This window comes from Marmota monax, unplaced genomic scaffold (assembly GCF_021218885.2).
Source record: "Marmota monax isolate L192 unplaced genomic scaffold, Marmota_monax_Labrador192_F-V1.1 WCK01_AAM20220418_F8-fsc00075, whole genome shotgun sequence".
NCBI classification, from domain to species: Eukaryota; Metazoa; Chordata; class Mammalia; order Rodentia; family Sciuridae; genus Marmota; species Marmota monax.
The window spans coordinates 2,714,548-2,735,149 of NW_026694772.1; the positions used below are offsets into that span (position 1 = coordinate 2,714,548).

At 35.6% G+C, this 20,602-nt stretch overlaps 1 protein-coding gene across 3 annotated transcripts in view; it reads left to right on the forward strand.

Moving 5' to 3' along the window:
• Tab3 (TGF-beta activated kinase 1 (MAP3K7) binding protein 3) overlaps window positions 1-20,602 on the forward strand; it is a 59,293-nt gene that overhangs the window by 29,410 nt on the left and 9,281 nt on the right. For all 3 annotated transcript variants that reach the window (XM_046425296.2, XM_046425298.2, XM_058572897.1), the window contains exons 4-8: window positions 4,503-4,693; window positions 8,377-9,838; window positions 10,796-10,956; window positions 16,083-16,176; window positions 19,196-19,279. In XM_046425296.2, the coding sequence (XP_046281252.1) occupies window positions 4,592-4,693; window positions 8,377-9,838; window positions 10,796-10,956; window positions 16,083-16,176; window positions 19,196-19,279 (1,903 nt within the window). In that variant the 5' untranslated portion in view covers window positions 4,503-4,591. The remainder of the gene's footprint in view (window positions 1-4,502; window positions 4,694-8,376; window positions 9,839-10,795; window positions 10,957-16,082; window positions 16,177-19,195; window positions 19,280-20,602) is intronic.

Consider the following 20,602-nt stretch of genomic DNA (forward strand, 5'->3'; position numbering starts at 1 on the left):
AAGAAAGGCACTCAATTATTGGGAATGTGTCTTGAGGATGTCCTTGGTATCTATCTACCAGTGAGTGATGTAGGGAAGACTGCAGACTTTGAAAAAGACAGGCTTGGATTTGAGTCAAGAGTCTGCCATCTGCTCATTCTTTGAGTTCATTTTCTTATTTGTAAATTGGACATAATCATATGCTACTAATGACATAGTGGTTTAGTAAATGGTAGCTAATAATAGTGATAAAATTAACAGTAACTTTGGCCTTGGTGTAGTGCCTGAGATCTCTGGAGGCTGACAAAACTATCTAAGAACCAGTAGCTCCCAGTAGCTCTGAGATATACAAAGCCTATGCTTTTGACATCTGAAACTTCTCTGTCCTTGTTGACTCTTGTCATCTTTTCTTCTATCTGATAAAAAGACAATTATATTGTCCTTGTATTAAAGGCTTTTGGGGTTGGGAAATTTTTTGGTGCCACTAGGAAATCTCAAGTTAAGACTTTGGGTACATGAGAAGCTCTTTACTGAAGCTTTGATTAAGTTGCTATGAGGTATTCTGAATATGGTCAGAACCTCAAATGTTAGGGATCATTTCCTGGTAGGGAAGTTATTTCTGTAAATACAAGTAGATTTGATTAGTCATTCTTGTTACTGATTTTTTTTTTCATTTCACCTAATGAATATATATTGAATACCTGGTCTGTGCTAGGTCCTATGCCTCGTCGTTTGTATACCCTCAAAGGAGATACAAGTTAAATATCCCTTATTCAAAGTGCTTGGAACCAAAGGTATTCCAGAGGTCATATTTTTTTAGATTTGAGAATATTTGCATAGGCTTTTTTGGTTGAATATCCCTAATATGAAAATCTGAAATGTTCCAAAACCCAAAAATATTTTGAACATTGCGTTGGTGCTCAAAAAGTTTCAGATTTTGGAACATTTTAGATTTTGGACCTTTGGATTTGGAATGCTCCACCTATATTGAATTAAGGAATCCAAGAGTTGTCTTAGTTTCTCATTTAAATGAAGATCCTAAAATTTTAGAGCCGTACTCTCTGGTACAATAGTTACTAACCATAGATGGGTACTGAGCATTGAAAAATGTGAACAGTCTGAACTGAGGTGTGCTATTAGCATAAAATATACACTGGATTTCAAGGACTTAGTTTTACAAAAATAATGTAAAATATCAATAATTGTTATATTGATTACATGTTAAGACATTATTTTTATATACTAGCTTTAAATTATTTTTACCTATTTGTTTTTATGTTTTAATGTAGTCACTAGAGCATTTAAAATTGCTTTATATTTTTATTGGACAGTGTTGCCTTAGAGCTTCAGTGACTTGGCAAGTGTACTTATCTAGCTGAGATTCCTTTGGTTAGTGTAAATTATAGATTGCTTTATTGTGAAAGTGGCAGGCAGTGTTTGTTTTGATCAAAAAGGTCAATTATTAGGTGGTATTCATGTGTAAACACAGTAACTTGGGAGGCTGAGGCAGGAGGATTGCAAGTTCAAGGTCAGCCTCGGCAGCTGAGAGAGACCCTCAGCAATTTTAGCAAGACCCACTCTCAAAAAAATAAAAAGTACAGGGCTGGAGTTGTGGCCCAGTGGTAGAGCACTTGCCTAGCACACGTGCGGCACTTGGTTCAATCCTCAGCACCACATAAAAATAAATACAATAAAAAGTTATTTAAAAAATAAATAAAAATTAAAAGTACAGGGGATGAAGCTCAGTGCTAAAGTACCCCTGGGTTCAATTCCTAGTACCTCCTCCCCTCCAAAAAAAAAGAGGATTATTAAAACCCTGTTTCAGAAAAAAAAAGTTAAATAATTACTTAGGGCTTTGAAATAATTTGCATTTTAAATTAAAGCCTAGATGATTAATCTAGTAGAATCCCAGCATTTCAGATTTGGAATACTTTTGAAAGGGGCAAACTGGGAAAATGTACCCATTGATATAGTGGCCAGAACTTATTTTTCTTTTTCCTAAGTATTTACAGTTTGCTGTACATAAGTGATCTGTGCTCCCCCAGTGTTTGTGAAGGGTTGGGTGGGGGACAAGTTAGGAAGGTCAGGCATGGTGGTGCATGCCTATAATCCCAGCAGCTTGGGAGACTGAGATAGGAGGATCGGTTGCCTCAGCAACTTAGCAAGAACTTGTCTCTAAATAAAATATAAAAAGGGCTGGGGGTGTGGCTCAGTGGTTAAGGCTCCTGGGTTCAATTCCTGGTCCCCCCTCAAAGAAAAAAAAATATATATATATATTTCTAAATACAAATAATGTTTTATCAGGATAGTTTAGTACAGTCAATTCATCTTTTAATGTATTTGAGCAGATATTGGGGTTGGGCTGTGGAAATGCAGTAGTGAATGAAGCATGGATCTTGAAAAGACTACAGGCTTTTTTTTGGTATTTGGGTTTTGTTTTCATCTTTTTGTTTTTACTTTTTATTTGTAAGTAATTTGAAACTCACAGAAATTGCAAAAATAAAAGTACAAAGAATACTGTGTAGCTTTTACCTAGATGCACATGTCAAAACGTTTCCCTGTTTGCTTTATAGTTCGTTTCTTCTCTGTGTGTATATATGTATATATGCACGTTTGAGTCTGCACACATATATAAGATATATATTTTTCCTAACCTATTTGAGAATAAGTTGTATACCCTTTATCTCTAAAAGCTTCATTGTCTAATTCCTAAAATTAGGAATATTCCTGTATGCAGCCACAACAGTTATCAATTCAGTACACTTAGTACATTCAATGTGAGTAGAATACTTGTAATATAACATCCATATTTCATTTTTGTCTGTTGATCCGTTTTTTGTATGACATCTTTCCTGAACCTTAAGATTCAATTTAGGATCAGGTTAGTTTTAGTTGTCACGGTTTTGTTATTTTAACTTGGGACATTTTTCTGGCCTTTGTCATATATGACATTGGCATTTTTGAAGACAACATTACCCAACACCCCCCCCCCCCGCCGCCGCCCTCAATAACACACACATCCAGCACTGGGGATTGAACCCAGTGGTGCTCTACTACTGCGTTTTTATCTCCAGCCCTCTTTTATTTTGAGATAGGGTCTGGCTAAATTGCTAAGACTGGCCTCAAACTTTTGATCCTCCTGCCTTAACCTCCCAACGAGGTAGGATTACAGGTGTGTGCCACCACACCTTGCTCCTCCCCCCTTTTAAAAATAGAACATTTCTCTTTGGATTTGTCAGTTTCTTCATGAGTAGTTTTAGGTTATACGTTCCTGACTGGAATACTATAAAGTGATGTATCTTTTTGAGGATGTCACATCTGGAAGTATATACTGTCTATCTGGCCCTCATTGGCAATATTTCATTTTGATCACACAGGCCTGGTGTTGTTCAGTTTATCCACTAGATAATTACATTCACTCCCTTCCAATTAACAAGCTTTGGAAAAACACTTGTGAGATCATGCATAATATATTCTATTCTTCATCCAAATTTCCCCGAGATTTAGCATCCATTGATGGATAATACTTACTTGAAGCAGTCTATACTGTGATGGCTGCAAAATGATTTTTTCTGCTGCAGCATTCTGCACATTTACCACTTGGATTCTACTGTCAGTAGGAATCCTCCCTTCTCTTCCATATATATACATACATACACACACACACACACACACACACACACCTATTATTTAACTATCTTTGGTATGAACTTATGGAGTCCTCTTTTCCACAGACATACAATTCATTACTGTTCTTTATTTTGTTGTCCAAATTCTTACAGGTTTGACTGTTGGGAGCCTCTTCAGGCTGTCTTCCATTCCTTTTCACATGCTCTCATCATTTTTTGATTACTTCCCTACTCTCTGGCATAATAGCATGGTCCAGAAGATGCTGAAGTTTTATATGAGAGATTCTTAGGTATTCAGTTAGTTTTAGGCTAGTATGAGGGTAAGCACATCCTGCAGTGGTAGCACAGAAGGCTTTCTAGCTAATGTAGGCATGGCAGCAGGACTGGATGGCAGGATGTCAATGGGAGCCTCCTTAGAGGAGGTTATACCACAGTTGACAAGTACAGGACCAGCAGGACTTGGAGAAATAGGGTGGTTGGGAGGGAAGATAGAAAACATTTCTGGCAGATGTCCCGTTGTGTCATCTGTGACTTTTCAGACATCAAAATAATTACTGTGCTTTAAAGGAGTGAAATAGCCCTTGGAAAAACATGAGTGATTATGCCTAAGTACATTCTCTCAAGGCTAAAATAATATGGTTGCCAAATAATAACACTACGTACTTTAAATCTAGCTGCTGATTATTTTTTTCACATTAAAATGAAGCTGAATTTTTTTAAGCCACTGACTGGTTATATTACATCAGCAGACTCTCTGGCTAAGTTGAATCCCTCAGTTTTCTAACCTTAAAATTAGATATACTTATCTTAGCATTTTTGATTTTTAAAATATTGATAACTGAATAAAGTAAAATATGTAGCTAGGCTTAACTGTATTTTAATTTCTTTTAATAGAAAATGACTGTGGTGTTGGAAGATCATTACTTTTGGAAAGCCGATTAGCATCAATTCCTAAGAGAAATTTGACCATCATTTGTTCTGGCATGGCGCAAAGCAGTCCACAGCTTGATATTCAGGTTCTCCATGATCTTCGGCAACGTTTTCCTGAAATTCCAGAGGGTGTGGTTTCTCAGTGCATGTTACAGGTAAATTTCCTGCCAGTGATACTGATTTTAAGTTAGTTTTTCCTAATTAGAGTTGGCTTTGTATTGTGGTAACAAACTTAAATTTTCAGGTGTGTGGGAGCAGGGGGCTAGGACAATTTGAGTGGGATTTCTCAATCTTGGCACTGTTGATATTTGGGGCTGAATAATTCTTTGTTATGGACGTCAGCTTTGTGCCCAGTAGGATGTTTAGCGGCCTCCCTGGCCTCTACCCACTAGGTATCAGTAGCTTCTCCATAGTTGTACCAACCAAAAATATCTCCAAGCATTGCTAAATGTGCCGTGAGAGGCAAAAATCTCTCCCATGGAGAACCGCTGATGTTGAGAAAAGAGTAAAGGCATGTACCAAAGAGAAAAAAATATTCTCTTTACATTTAACTTTTGAATTTTGGGGATGGAACCCAGACTTTCATGCATGCTAGGCAAGTACTCCACCCCCCGAGCTACAGCCCAACCCCTAAAATTGAATTTTGAATCTCAAATTTATCATGTTAACTTCTTTAGAAGTAGACTATACACTTCTGAGTCTTTCTTACCATTTTTCCGTTTGGTAAATCCTTAAACTAATATCTGATTTGAGGTGTAAATCCACTTTTAGTTCATAAGGATTTCCCTTGTCTTGTACTACAGGGACAAGTCTTCCCACTAAAGAGATAACAGAAAACAGGCCTGCTGCTTCCTCTGTTTTGTATCATTTTTCACAGGATCTTGGTGTGTTTGGGGTTATGGCACTTCCCGAATTCATTTACTTTGGGGAGCTGTTCTACCACTCTACCCATGGTCTTCTTCACATGGTAGTCAGTACTTATGTTCATACTACCTTACTGCAGTACAAGTAGCTGAGGATATAACCTAGCTATATACAGGGAAGTTTAGTTACAAATAGAGATGTACAGAATAATGGTGGTAACAGGTGCTTCCTTTGCAGACCCTTTACTAGGTCTAGCCCTTGGGCTTATGGTTTCTGTGTTACAGCTTGCCTTTTTGGTTTGGTTTGTTTTGGTACCAGGGATTAAACCCAGAGGCACTTTACCACTTAGCCTCATCCCCTTTTTATTTTGAGAGAGGGTCTTACTAAGTTGCTGAGGCTGGCCTTGAAATTAGAATCCTCCTGCCTCAGCCTCCTACTTCATGTCGCTTGGGATTGCAGGTGTACCACCATGCCCTGCTTGCCTTTGTTTTTTGTAACACACATTCCCAGTCTGAATCTCAGATCTTTAGCCCCATTTGGGTCTCTGGTAGAACAAAGGTACTTCCCACTGGACTAAAACCAAGCAGGAGAGAGTCTTCCACTTGAAAACACATCCAGGAATCACTTTCTTCACCCATTCTAGGGCCCCACTGAGTTCTGACCTTATTTTGTTTGGCCTTTGATTACATGCATTATTTTATGGTCACTTAACTGTACTGAAGGAATAGACCTTTGAAATTCTGTGTGGTGAACATTTGTTGATATTTACATTGTTCTAAGTCACTTTTTTTCTTCCTTTGGGATTAGTACAGTGTATCAGATTTACTACCTGCTGGCTCTAGAAAGTTTCTTCACTCTAAAACTGTGAAATTTAGAAGTTTGCATTTAAAACACAGGCCTTAAAACCTGTCTCAGGGCAGTCATTCTGATCTCTTTATCCAGCTGGACAATTTTGATTTAACCATTTATTAACTCTTTGACACTTTCACCCATTTTTCTTGTTTTATGACATTTAGCAAGTCCAATATGGCATTTTAATCTGTCTGGTGGTTTTAATAAAGAGGAAAATTTACTGTCACTGTAGGCATGTAATTGAATAAGTTGATAAATCCATTTTTATCAGTTTGAATTTGGATCCTTTTTGTAATGAGACTATTTAGAGGGCATAATTCATTATGTGGAAAGCATGCAATTTCAAGAGTATTAATAAAAATATCAAATAGTAAAATATGTTTCCCCATAATCCATAAGTTTATAAAAAGCTTGGAGATAACTGTGTTTTCATTTTTCAATTTTTTTCCTTTAACTCTGTCAGTGACACATTCTAGTTGGCAGTCCGAATCCTTTAGCTCCAAAATTATTTTTGATATCTAGCCCCTTTCTCTTGCTCAACAAGATTTCAAGGAGGATAAGAAAAAGTTAAATCTTTGTGTTCTTGTTTTCTTAACTGTCAACTAACACTTCTTTCTCTAGTATTTTTTAAAGCATTTGAAGTTTAATATCAAAAGCTTTATATAAGGAAAAGATCAAAATTAGATATGAAGTTTCAATGAAGCCAATTCTTTAAATTCCTGAGAATTTATTTTGCAAAAGTTTGCTTGACTGAATGTGTTGTTTCACTTCTAAAGCTCCAGTTTAGTAATATCCTTTTGGCCAAACAACCTCTCCCTTGGAATTACTGTGTGGAAAGAGCACTGAGGCTCAGGAGACCAGGAATCTAGACTAGGTCTCCAGTTAACTAGTTCAGTGCCTGTTGTTAAGCCATGGTAACTTCCCTCAGCCATCTCTTTCCTCATTTGTAAGTATGAGTTTGAGTAGATGAACTCGTGAGTTCACCCAATTCTAAGATTACTGTATTGTTGGTTCTGTTTTAGGTTTAACCTTATTTGCTTCATCAGAAGTGTTTAATTTTTTATATAAAATGTACTTCTCCTTAAATAAATATGTATGTGTATACATACATGTATGTATGTTTATGTTTGTGTGTATGTTTATGAGCTACATAGAAAGTCATAATTGGATTATGATGGATTATATAGATTTATCATATATAATGTTTTACTCTAATAGTTAAAAATTCTTTATTTTAATGGACAACTGCTTTATAATATCTTAAAGTTTTAAAAAAGGAGGCTTTATTACTTTGATTTCTGTTGATTAGAACTACTAAAATGTGAGTTTATTAGTACTATCTATGTGTATAACTAAGAAAATTCAAATCTTTGATTTTGAAAGTTTATCAAGTCACCTTTAGCAGATAGAAACTTGAGACAGCGGGAGTGTGAATGAATTTAAGGCAGTTGAGACCATTTTTGTTAAATTACCATCAACTCTGGCAAAGTCAGAGTCATGGTTCAAAATATGAAATTGTTTTTTTAACTGATCGTTTTGCTTTGCCTAAATCTTTACAGTGATAGAGGTTTAAATTATATAGGGATAAATTTGGGTAAAAGAAAAGCAAAAGGCTGCTTTAGAATTTTTGTTGTTTTTAACATTTCAGCAGTTTTATTATGTTTTATTCTTCAGTGTTTAGAGTACCTGTTAAAAACTAAAGAATGGTTTTCATTTTATCAATTTAACTATTAATGATGGATATTGCTTATACTTATATATTGCAGCAATTGTGGTGAATCCAAGATTAGCCCAACATTTTAATTTGTTGAGATGCAACAAGTGTAAAATGAGTCCTGGATTTGGAGTCAGAAAACTTGGGGTTGAGTCACAATGTTCATTAGTAGGTACTTTACATTTCTGTAGCAGTAGTAGTAGTGGTAGTACTAGTAATGTGAACTAAATGTTTATAAACTAATATGATTGATTTGGCATCTTCTTTTCAGGGTAGATGACCATCAAGTTTTTTTGTGTTTAAAATACTGTTCTCTACTTAACTCTATGACAGTAGTATAAAGCCTGATTTCCACTATTAAGATTCGTTAATTTTGCCAATGTTATTTTTACCATTTTTCTCCCCTAGAATAACAACAATCTTGAAGCCTGTTGCCGAGCCCTTTCCCAGGAGAGTAGCAAATACTTATATATGGAATACCATAGTCCAGATGACAATAGAATGAATAGAAATCGCCTTTTGCATATTAACCTGGGTATACATTCTCCTGGTAGCTACCACCCAGGAGATGGAGCTCAACTTAATGGTGGTCGAACACTGGTACATAGCTCAAGTGATGGACACATTGATCCACAGCATACAGCAGGTAAACAGTTGATTTGCTTAGTTCAGGAACCACACTCAGCTCCAGCTGTTGTGGCTGCTACTCCCAACTACAATCCATTTTTTATGAATGAACAGAACAGAAGTGCAGCTACTCCTCCTTCACAGCCACCTCAACAGCCATCTTCCCTGCAAACAGGAATGAATCCATCTGCTATGCAAGGGCCTTCACCGCCGCCGCCACCACCTCCTTCATACATGCACATACCTCGGTATAGTACAAATCCAATTACTGTTACAGTGTCCCAAAACCTCCCTTCTGGACAGACTGTACCAAGAGCTTTACAGATTCTTCCACAAATTCCAAGCAATCTCTATGGGTCTCCTGGTTCTATTTATATTAGACAGACATCTCAGAGTTCATCAGGAAGACAAACTCCTCAGAGTACGCCATGGCAGTCCTCACCACAAGGCCCAGTGCCTCATTATAGCCAACGTCCTTTACCTGTTTATCCACACCAACAGAACTATCAACCTTCACAGTATTCTCCCAAACAGCAGCAGATTCCCCAGTCTGCTTACCATTCACCTCCTCCTTCTCAGTGTCCTTCACCCTTCAGCTCTCCACAGCATCAAGTACAACCTTCCCAGTTGGGCCACCCAAGCTCCCATGTGTTTATGCCACCTAGTCCTTCAACTACTCCACCCCATCTATATCAACAAGGACCTCCTAGCTATCAGAAACAGGGAAGCCACTCAGTAGCCTATCTCCCATACACAGCATCTAGCTTACCCAAAGGTTCCATGAAGAAGATAGAAATTACAGTTGAACCTCCTCAAAGACCTGGGACAACAATTACTAGGAGTCCTTCACCCATCAGTAATCAACCCTCTCCTCGGAATCAGCATTCACTGTACACAGCCACCACGCCACCTTCAAGTTCTCCTTCAAGAGGGATGTCTAGTCAACCAAAACCTCCATTTAATGTTAATCCTGTGTATATTACATATACACAACCAACTGGACCTTCATGTGCTCCATCGCCATCTCCTCGGGTGATACCAAACCCAACTACAGTTTTTAAAATTACTGTAGGCCGAGCAACAACTGAAAATCTTTTAAATTTAGTGGACCAAGAAGAGCACTCTGCAGCACCAGAACCTATTCAGCCCATTTCAGTGATACCAGGCTCTGGGGGAGAAAAGGGAAGCCATAAATATCAGAGGAGCTCTAGTTCTGGATCAGATGACTATGCCTATACACAAGGTAAATTTTAGCCCTTTTTATAAAAGTTAATCTTTGTGGTAAAGTGGCAGTCTCCTATTTGAATAACACTCTGTTAGCTGGTTAGTTTTAATTAAATGTTTAATATTTATTAAATGTTGGGCAGTGACATTAATGCTTCAGAGTCATCTATACACTGTTTTAAAATATGAATGTATAGGTGTGAAAATTGTGACTTATTAACATTTTGTGTGGGAGAACATTCATTGGGGAAAAATACCAACCAGTGAAATAATAAGTGAAATGGATAGTCACAACTACAGAATAGGAAAAATAGATTCAGACAGGGTGGAGGGTGGACTGTAGTTCAAAGAATGTGAATCTTTTCTGAAGATGGTCTGAAGAGCATAACAGTACTGATAAGTAATATAAAAGAAGTGAAATTAGTAATGAAGAATATTATTGGAGTAGCTAAACCTATAGAAAATTGAGATTTTTAAAAATCTTAACTTTTAATATTTATTTTTTGGTTGTAACTGGACACAATATCTTTATTTATTTATTTTTATATGGTGCTGAGGATTGAACCCAGGGCCTCCCACGTGCTAGGCGAGCACTCTACCACTGGGCCACAATCCCAGACCCATGTTCAGATAGTTTTAAGAGAGGAGAATTTAGTACTTTTTAGTAATCTTGCAGTGGATGGGGAGTGATTATAATTCTAAGTTAGTTTGCCTGATATTAAGCCTTTTAAAACACAAGTCCAGTTAAAGAGAATCTTGTGGAAACTGAGGGATATCCTTAGGGAAATAAAAGATGAATGAACAAGACGGATGTGCAGGTGATGTATTTTGGTAGTTAAGAGCTAAATTAAAGCATTAGAGTAAATGCTGACCCCCAAGTTGGATGAGTGCTTTATACATTAGCAGTGCGTATAGAAATTTTCCAGTCACTTATTCAATGTTATTCTCTGCAATGACTTTATCTATAATGCTATAGCCTTGCTGTTACATCAGCGAGCAAGGATGGAGAGGTTAGCAAAGCAATTGAAAGTTGAGAAAGAGGAGCTAGAGCGGTTGAAGGCTGAAGTTAATGGTATGGAGCACGACCTGATGCAGAGACGCCTCAGAAGAGTCAGCTGCACCACTGCGATCCCCACGGTAAGTGATCTTGATAGGAAAGTGGCCATTTGTTTTTCTTTTAAGTTCTGTTCCTGACAGGTTTTTTTTTTTAAAACAATGGATGCAGGACTTGTCAGAATTATTTTTTTTCACATGTGCAAATAGGCTCATCAGTATTGTCAAAGACAGTTATAATCAAGGTATAGCATCTCATTTATTGCAAATTGCTTTCTGTTAAAATAGAAATATGCACCCTGATCAAAAGTTTTATAAATTATTCTCCATGTATTCATTTATTCTTCTAAGCAGAGGATATATATTTGTTCAAATAGTTAAATATGAATTTGGGGACAGTATTGACTATAGGATGTTTTAAGGCAAAGCAATTTCACCAAATGTAAGTCATTGTAGAAACTGAGATGACAGTATTGATTGATAGTGGTCCTTCAGGGAACTTCTCTAATGAAAATATTTGGGTATTTTCAACATGTTGGTTAATATATAGGAGTTCTAATGATCTCAAATAACTCCCAAAATTCTAAAGCACGTCTCCTAAAATCTTGGGACTCCACAAGCTTTCTGTGATCCAACCTATCATTTCACCTTTCAACATTCATGGATTCCAGTTTTTGCATTCAGCTTAGGAGTGTGGTGCTATGCTAGGTGCTTAGTGCATACCTGCCAATGGGAAAAATAGATAATTGTATTAATACATTGGGGTTAAGTGCCATATATGGTGCCGGGTTAATGAGAGAACACCTACATTATCTGGTTTGTCAGTATATTCTATGCACTTCTTTCCTCTCACATTATCCTCCTGGAATGACCCTTCTAAAATTTTGCATGTATAAATCCTGTAGTTCAAGGCTCACATAACTCTACCTTTTTCTGTGGAGCCTTTCCTCACTTTTCCTTCCCTCACTAAGTTTAGGGTTATCTCTCAGCTTATAGGTTCAAAGAAACAAGCATATATGTATCAGGCCTCTTATCAGCATAGCTATAGCTCCTTTCTCATAGAGAAAATTTTACTTGAGGTTCCCAGCTTCAAAGGGGATCTGTGAAATCCCTGAAATTAAGTGCACAGTTTCATATGTGTGATCATATGGGAGGTGGAAAAATAGCTTTCATCTGATTTTCATAAAATTATTAAAGGAAAAAAAAGGGTGAGAAACCACTGCCCTAAACAATTGCTAGTATTGCTATAGTCAGGGAGGAAAGGGGGAAGGCATTTTAAAAGGTAAAGAACACAAGATAATGAGGGCTTGAAGTCAAGACAGGGACTAATTTTCTCAAGGCAATAAATAGAGTTCCCTGGCTTAAGCTGATTTCTGATGAGTTTCCAAAGATGAATGTGCATAGAGGTATAATATGGTTTAGACCTTGAAAGCTGCATCAAGGCATTTGAATTTTATTCTGCTGGTAACAGGGAACCAGTAGAAGTATTTGAGGAAGGGGTTTTTGAGAATTAGGCATATTCAATAATTTAATCAGATTTTTTCTAATTTTGACTCTTCTCAGTTAACATTAGAAGGAAGAGTTTTCATTAAGCACTTGGAAAATTACAATGCTATCTTTTAACTAAAGGTGATGTTACTGTAAATTCAGTTTCTGCCTCATTTTCTCTATTTGAAAATCTTAATTGAGTCTTCTGGTTAGGAAAGTTATTGAAGTATAAAACCCATATGGGAATCTACTTAATGATGGTTGTGTACTTTGTAATTCTCTAGTTACCTGTACAGCATAAACAAATTAAGCATTTTCTTTAATCTTATAAACCTTGCTTATCAACTACTTGCTACATGATACCCTCTGCTAAATAAAACTATTTAAAAAAAATTGGAAGTCAGAAACTGTCTAATGTAACCTGGGTTCGTTCTTCAAAAAAAAGCACCCAGATTTTAGATTGGAGCTTTTATTGATGAGTCAGTTTCGAAAACCAAAAAAGATAAGTTGATAAAACTTCCCTGACTATATTTTTAACTTTTTAAAAAGAGGATTTCAAAGATAAAGTGAGTATAGTGTGTGTAGAACCATCTTCAAGCTTCAGAAATTGGTAGTTAGATGGGTGATAATCAAGAGATGAGAGGTTTGTGATTGCCTTGTAATTCTGCTGTCAGACCTATAGTAAAATGGAAGACACTTAGGAGTGCATGGCTGAGGAACAGTTTGTTGTACGTGGTGGTTAAGATTGTGAGTGGGCTTTTGAGTCGGGTATAAATTTGATTTCTATTTCCCCTACTTGTGTCACTCATATCTTTGGATAAATTACATTCTCTATGCTTATTTTCTTCTCTATAAAATGTGTATGGGAGAGTTCCCATCCCATGGGATTTTCTTTAGAATTATATAAGATACAATAAGCAGTAGTGTTCTTATAAAACATTGGTTGCAAAATACTAGAATTTTGCTTACTATATATGATACACACACACACCCACACACCCCCACACACCCCCACCTGTTAATATACAAATCCGAAGCAATTTACAAAACTTTGGTTTTGCTTTAACTTAAGGAATTATGTTGTGCATGTTCCTAGTGTAAGAAATTAACCAAGAAATAAATCATTTAGTCAAAATTCTCATTGAGGCTCATTTGAGGAATCATAAGATAATGGAAAAGATAACTGTCTAGGCTTAGGAGTCTGGCACTCACTGGCTATAGTCAACTGGTCTTATTTGATTTGTCCTTTCTATAAAAGGGAAATTATAACAAATACAATATTGTTGTAAACATGAAAGAGACAATGTATGTAATATGCCTGGTATGAAGTAGGTGCTCGGCAAATGCTGTCATTGTCCCACTTTGTTGTAAGAATAGCCAATAGAGTGTTGACATTTTTGCACATATTGCTACCTTCAAGTTTAGACAAATTAATTTCTAATCAAACAGTGTACAAAAAGTTGGTTAAGAAGTGCTTGCCTAATGAGGTTGCAAGGCACATTTGTGACCAGCCATATGTGTGTTTCAGAAACTTAGTGTAGAAGTGAAATAATCTTTTCCTAAGGAGAATAGAAATGTTGAGATGTGGCATGTCATTTTCCCTCAGTCTGCTGTTTACAAAGTACTATATTAAATGATGCAGAAGATGGTTTAGATATGTGCATCTAACTGTAAATCTATATATGTGTGTGTGAGAAAGAGAAAAGTTATGTAGGGTAGTAAATCAAAAGTGTTGGCCTGCTAATTGGTAATGACATAAGTACTTTCAGAGTTCAGAGATAGAAACAGCCTTTTGCTAATTGGATCCAAAGATGAGACAGTTTCATGGAGGAAGGGAAATTTTAGGCAAAGAACTGCCAGTTTTCCTTCTACCAAGCTATTTCTCACTATTCATCTTATTCTGGTTGATTTTTGGATACCCCACAGCTTTGAGTCCCAAATGCATATCTGTGGATAAGTCACCAAACATCAACAGTGGTCTTCGATGTTGGTCTCTGTGGCACAATGGTTGCCACAGAGTTAAAGTGCCATAACAGTTGACTTAGGTATTTCTGCCACCCTTAAAAAAAAAAAAAAAAAAAAAAAAAAAAAAACTTAGAATTTTAGATGCAAATAATTCTAACTAAAACCTGTCCTCCATGAAAACACAGCATACTTTTGGCAAGTGGCAGTAACTATTCAGAAACAACTTTCCCCTCTCAATCAGAAGTTAGGAAAGGGACATAGGAATTTTACAGATAAACCCTGAGTTTAGTGGATTCCAGTGGCTCTGGTGTGTTTGAAAATGAGCCTAATGACCAGAGTGATTTTTTTGTTTTTGTTATAAGCAAATGTGTAGTAACCTTTACTATGCAGGGGCACGGCTGAAAAATCTCTTTGCACCGTCAAAAATACATAGGAAGGATCAGTGCCTTCAAGAGACTATATTACATGGTCCTAGGAAGATAGCATCACTCTTTGGATCCCTTAATTAATTGCTTTATCTTTAATGTAAATGCTCAATTATACCTTTTAAACTGTTACAATGTTGCCTGGTAGGCAAGGTATAAGCATTTTACATGTTAATGCTACATAGTTTCCCATAGAAGTGAGGAAAGAAAAACAATACCTAATATTTTTGAGTGATTTTGTTTGTTTGTTTTTCTAGCATTCTAAGGGATAGTAGCTTCTATTAAGCCTTTTAAATCTCTTAAACTTTTGATCCTTTCTCATTTAATGGACATTCCCAGTTATTCTAATAATACCTCCTAATAGCATACAATTTTGTGAATTAAGATATTCTTTCTCATTTTTCTTCACTGTTGAATACATGTATTTTGGTAAAGGTTAAAGACATTAACAGAATAGAATTTTTTTTTCTGTTTTCCCGCAGTAGCAGATACATGTTTTTTTTTTTTTCTTTTTATAGTTGAAACTACCCTAGTAATTGAGTTAATACCTGGACTATGCTGAAAGTTTCAGTACCTGTGCCTCTAGAGTCCAAACACTGACCTTATTTTTTTACCGTTCTCTCTCTCTCTCTCTCACACACACACACACACACGCATATATGCATATATAAATAGTAAAGAAATTGACAATGGCAAGAGAAGTAAAGACTTCCAAAAAGTCTTACTTACCTGAAGATTAGAACTCTCTCCTTATGTGTGCTCCTGAAAGGCCTAGGAACTGGGTGGGCTAGAAAGGTTGAGGCAGAAGAAACAGTTGAAGAAAGGAAAATTGACCTATGCCTCCATCTCCTATTCAGTAAATAGGGAATTGTTCAGAGGAAGAAATGGGAGAATCCTGGTAAACACAATGCCTGACACTAAGCACTTAGTAAAATTAGTACTGTTATAATTTTTAGCAGGTTGGACAAAACCAAAATCATGAACATTGTTTGTTTAGAAGGTTGTTTATCTTAGTTTCCCTTGTCATGAAAATATAGAAGCAGAATATTCTGTGATTAAAATGGTAGTATATTGTATGATAGAACAGTCCAATATTGTAGCCTACCACTACATTGCAGCTTTTGTTTATATGTGGCCATTTCAGTGTCCCCATTTTACCTGATTATTCCTTTAAAAATATACATTTAGGACTTCTTAAACATGCCCTCTTATGGACTAAGGCAGAATTCTTGGTAATACCCAATCAGAACAATTAACATGAAACGCAGTTCTTAAATGTTGGGCTTGATAATGACTTTCCCACAATTGCTATTTTGGGTCCTTTCTTACTAGCCTGAGGAAATGACAAGATTGAGAAGCATGAACAGACAACTCCAGATAAATGTTGACTGTACACTGAAAGAAGTTGACCTCCTTCAATCTAGAGGTATAGACTTGATTATTTGGTAAACCATAAGTTAATAGTGTGGTATTTTTAAGCTGCGTAAATAGCAATAATTTTGATTTTGTAGATTTAAGAGACAATTTTTGTCCATTATAAGATTATAATCCTTATAAAAGAGATCACCCTTCCCCTTGCTCATGGATCAGATTTGGGGGATCAAAAAACGGTTTTACTTTGGCGATTTCATCATTATTCTTACCTAGAGTGTTTTATGTCATATCTTTGCATTTATTCCTCTTAATCTTACTGTGAATGTTTTATAAATCAATGGGTTTTAAGATATAGTACAGTTTAGTCAGTCATCTAAAATATCTGAAAAATATGGGGAATCCCAAATCAGTTTATCAGATGTTTCAGCTTTAAATACTCTATGCCATTTTTTTTTTTGATACATGAAGAGTTTTAGTGTTTTGATTTCTTACATTAGTATACTACTAAAGCAGCTCTCTTAACTTTCATTTACCCAGTTCACTAGATTAGAGACAGCCTTCATTCATTTCCTCTAGGAAATAAAGTGATGTGAGTGATACGCCCATGTACCATTGCTTTCATTGGTCAAATTGTCTGCTTACCATGAGTCAGTCCCCAACACTGTTTCTGCCAGTTACCATACTTCTGTAATGTAATGTTTCATAAGCTGAGATGAATCCAGAGAAAGCCTGTGTCTAAAAACCAAAGGCAAATGTTTTTTTAAGCCTCAAAGACAAAACACTGAAAAGATAAGGGCTATGATAGGAACTAAAATCATAAAAATCTAAAAGGATTCTCAGTGATTTATAGAAATGTCCTTAGAATCTTTCTTGCTCCATTCTAAAGAAATCAAAACAGAAAATTTACAGATCCGGGGTTTAGCAAACTATGGTCTGCTGTTTTATTTATTTATAAATAAAATTTTAGTGAAATGATAACTATCCCCATTTGTTTGTATGTTATCTATGGTTGCCTTTGTGCATCAGTGGCACAAATGCAACAGAGACTGTATTACAGGTCCACAAAGTCTAAACTATTATCAGACCCTTGACAGAAAAACTGTGCTGACCTTTGCTTTTGGTCACCCAGGGTTTGGTTTACATAAGATAATATGGAACTTGAGCCATAAAGAAAAGGTCTTTGTCTTAAACATTAAACTACTGCTATATCCATTTTTTTTACATTAAAGTTGATGCAGATTTTTCCTTAATGTTTTAGCCAGCCTTTTCCCTGAGCCCCCACAATTTCTCTTAATTATGGCAGCTAAGAGAGCTTCTATGATCTTTTAAGAGTATACAATATAATATCTCATTGCCACTTCTAGGCAAGACTGAACAGTAGAGGCAGGAGAACACAAACAAAATGGAACTGTCTGAACAATAAACAGAAAAATTGGACTGTGAAAGTTGAGCAATCTCGTCAGGTACCCTTGAAGTTATTTTCAGAAGCTTAGTCACTGTGTAGCCTGATAGCTTTAAGCAGTGAAAGATTTACTATGCATAACATGTAGGTTATAAAGACTCTTGCTACTATATCATAGAAATTTACATCTATTTTTTTTACTTGAGTGGTCTTTGAAGCAAAACAAGAAACATTTAACTCAAAAATTTGGTTAGGATTTATAGTAAACCTTATGGGATCTAGAAATTAGAATATTAGCTGTGACTTAAGGAATCAAAGAAATACATATGTAGCATTTTATCATAAAACATCAAATAGCATCATGGTATTTATGAGCTACCATAGGAATTGTTTACAGGAAATTCTCCCAAAACAAAACATATCCAAGTGGATAAACTACTTGTAATAGGACCTGCAAAGGGGGAACCACTATTAAGGTTTTGTAAGTAAAGAGCTGTGTTTTGGGGCTTTGTTGGGCAGTGACCTTGCAATGAGTTCTTTTTGGTACTGAAGCATTTCCAAGTCTTTACGTAAGGGGTCCAAACCTAGCTAATTTATACTGAATTGTACTTTTATACACTCTAGAAAACTTTTTATACCAGGTTGACCAAGTTTCCAGTCTGAACTTTCTTTTTGAGGTATAGTGGGTGGCATTTAGACTAGATACAAATCAGTGTATACATTGATGAAAAGTAACTTCATTGTTGGTTTTGGTAATAATTTTTGAGAAAAAAAGTCTAGAAATCAGGACTTAACTATTTAGTATAATTAAATTGTCGGTATCCTACTCCATCCTCTGTAAATAAACATAACAGTTAAACTTTTACTGGAATTGTGTAGAACAACCAGAGTAGAGAGAGAGAGAGAGGTTAGGACTCAAAACTGGCACTATATCAAAATGAACCTTGTAGGACTCAACACTAGTTGAAATGCAGACCAGTGTCTGTATCAGAGAATGAATATCTTAGGAGAAGTGAAAAATTTTGTGGCAAGACAGATTTCTCAAGGAATGTTCTATACTGAAATTGGCACCACATCATCTTTTATCATTGATAAATCATATGGGCTACATTAAATTTAATATTGAAGTTAAGATTATCCAATTTTGAAAATAGGAATCCATGAGCTGCTATTTCAGTTATCCAGGTCACTTAGCTATCTCAAAATATAACTAATAATTTTTTGGCCCCTTCCATAGGTGAATTTATAATGGATACATTTTTAAGGTAAATTATGAAAGACATGAAAGTGAGTCTTCACTATTTGTCTTCTCTTATGGTTTGTTCATTAAATTAAAACAGAATACAGGTCAGCCATCCTTTCGTTTCTTCATTTACCTCTTCAAATGCCCAACATGCTTAATCCTGCCTGAGGAGGACTAGCTTTACATTTAGAGAAATAGTCCTTCAGGTAACACATTGGAGACAAACACTGATGTGGTTTTCTCAGTTCTTTTTTCACAGTGATAAAGAAAACACAATTTCAGTGGGAGGACAGAATAGTATAATGAGATTTGAAACCCTGGAAAACATTCTCCCTTCTTATGTCTTTATATATTTTCTTTTTTAAAAAAAATCAAATAGCAGAAGAAAAAGTCCTAAATGCCTGGTTGATTTTATTTTATTTATAGGAAACTTTGATCCAAAAGCCATGAATAATTTTTATGACAACATAGAACCTGGTCCAGTTGTACCACCAAAACCATCCAAGAAAGGTAAGTAGGGACATGCCATAATCATTGTAGAAACAAATGACAAAATTCTTTGAAACTGAAGAAATTTCCGTTTGAGGTCATCTTTAGCTTGTTCATCATTAACAAAGTTACCATCTTGATGTTACCATAGCAAGGCAATAATGATACATCCCAAAATGTTAATTTTTTTAAAAGCACAGAATTGAATGGAATATATAACTTTATTGAAACTGTATTATATAATTAATGGTACAAAACAATAGGAATTTCAAAGGTCTAATGTTAAACTACAAAGTTAGATTTGTAATAGATCTGAGATTATTTTGTAGGCAACAGGAGTCCTTGTGTACTCAGAAGTTGAGCATAACAATTAGGGGAGGGGAGGGGTGTTTTCTTATCAAGGACAAAATAAATTCTATATAACAAACATTTTCAGATTTTTTTTATGTAGAAATGGTTTAATATCAAAATCTGTTTTATTTGAAATGCATTCTGCTGTCATGTACAACTAAGTAGAATAATTTTTTTAAAAAAATCTGTTCTATTTTTATGTATCAATGTTTACTCGGCATTATAGTATCTTAAGTTTAATCAAATTAATTTGAGTTATTAAATGTAGGTAACATTTCTATCCCATTATTAACGAACAGCCCAAGTTGCTTCATAATTATAGTTCTAGGCTGAATTGAAGTATACATTTCATATTTTAGTCCTTTTTGTTTTAAGCAGTTCAAACTATTGATTAAAGACATTCTGAAGAGTGAATATTTTTTAAAATTACTTGATATAACATTTTAAAATCTTAGATTTGTTTTAATTAAGCCATATATAAATTCCATCTAAATCATATAAACTAAGAAATTTTGATTAATAATTCACGACTGAGTAATGTTTAGATACCCATTTTTCAAGCCTGATATGCAGATACAATACCAAATTAACCCCACTAAGACTTTTTACCCCCCCTTTTGGGGGGGGGCAGTACTGGTGATTGAACCCTGGGGCACTGAATCACTAGGCTATACCCCCACCCAGCACTTTTTTTTTTTTTTTTTTTTAAGTTTTGGGACAGGGTCTCCCAAAGTTGCTGAGGCTGGCAATGAACTTGCAATCCTCTTGCCTCAGCCTCCTGAATAGCTGGGATAACAGCTGTGTTCCACCATACCCACTAAACTTTTTATTTAACAAAATTGATTCTAAATTCAAATGGAAATGCAAAGCAATCTTGGAAAAAAAAAAAAAAAAGCAAAAGCCAGAAACCTTAAGCTAACCAACTTTAGGACTTAACTATAAAGCTAGGGTAATTACAGTGTGATGCTGGCATAAGAATAAAGAAATTGAACA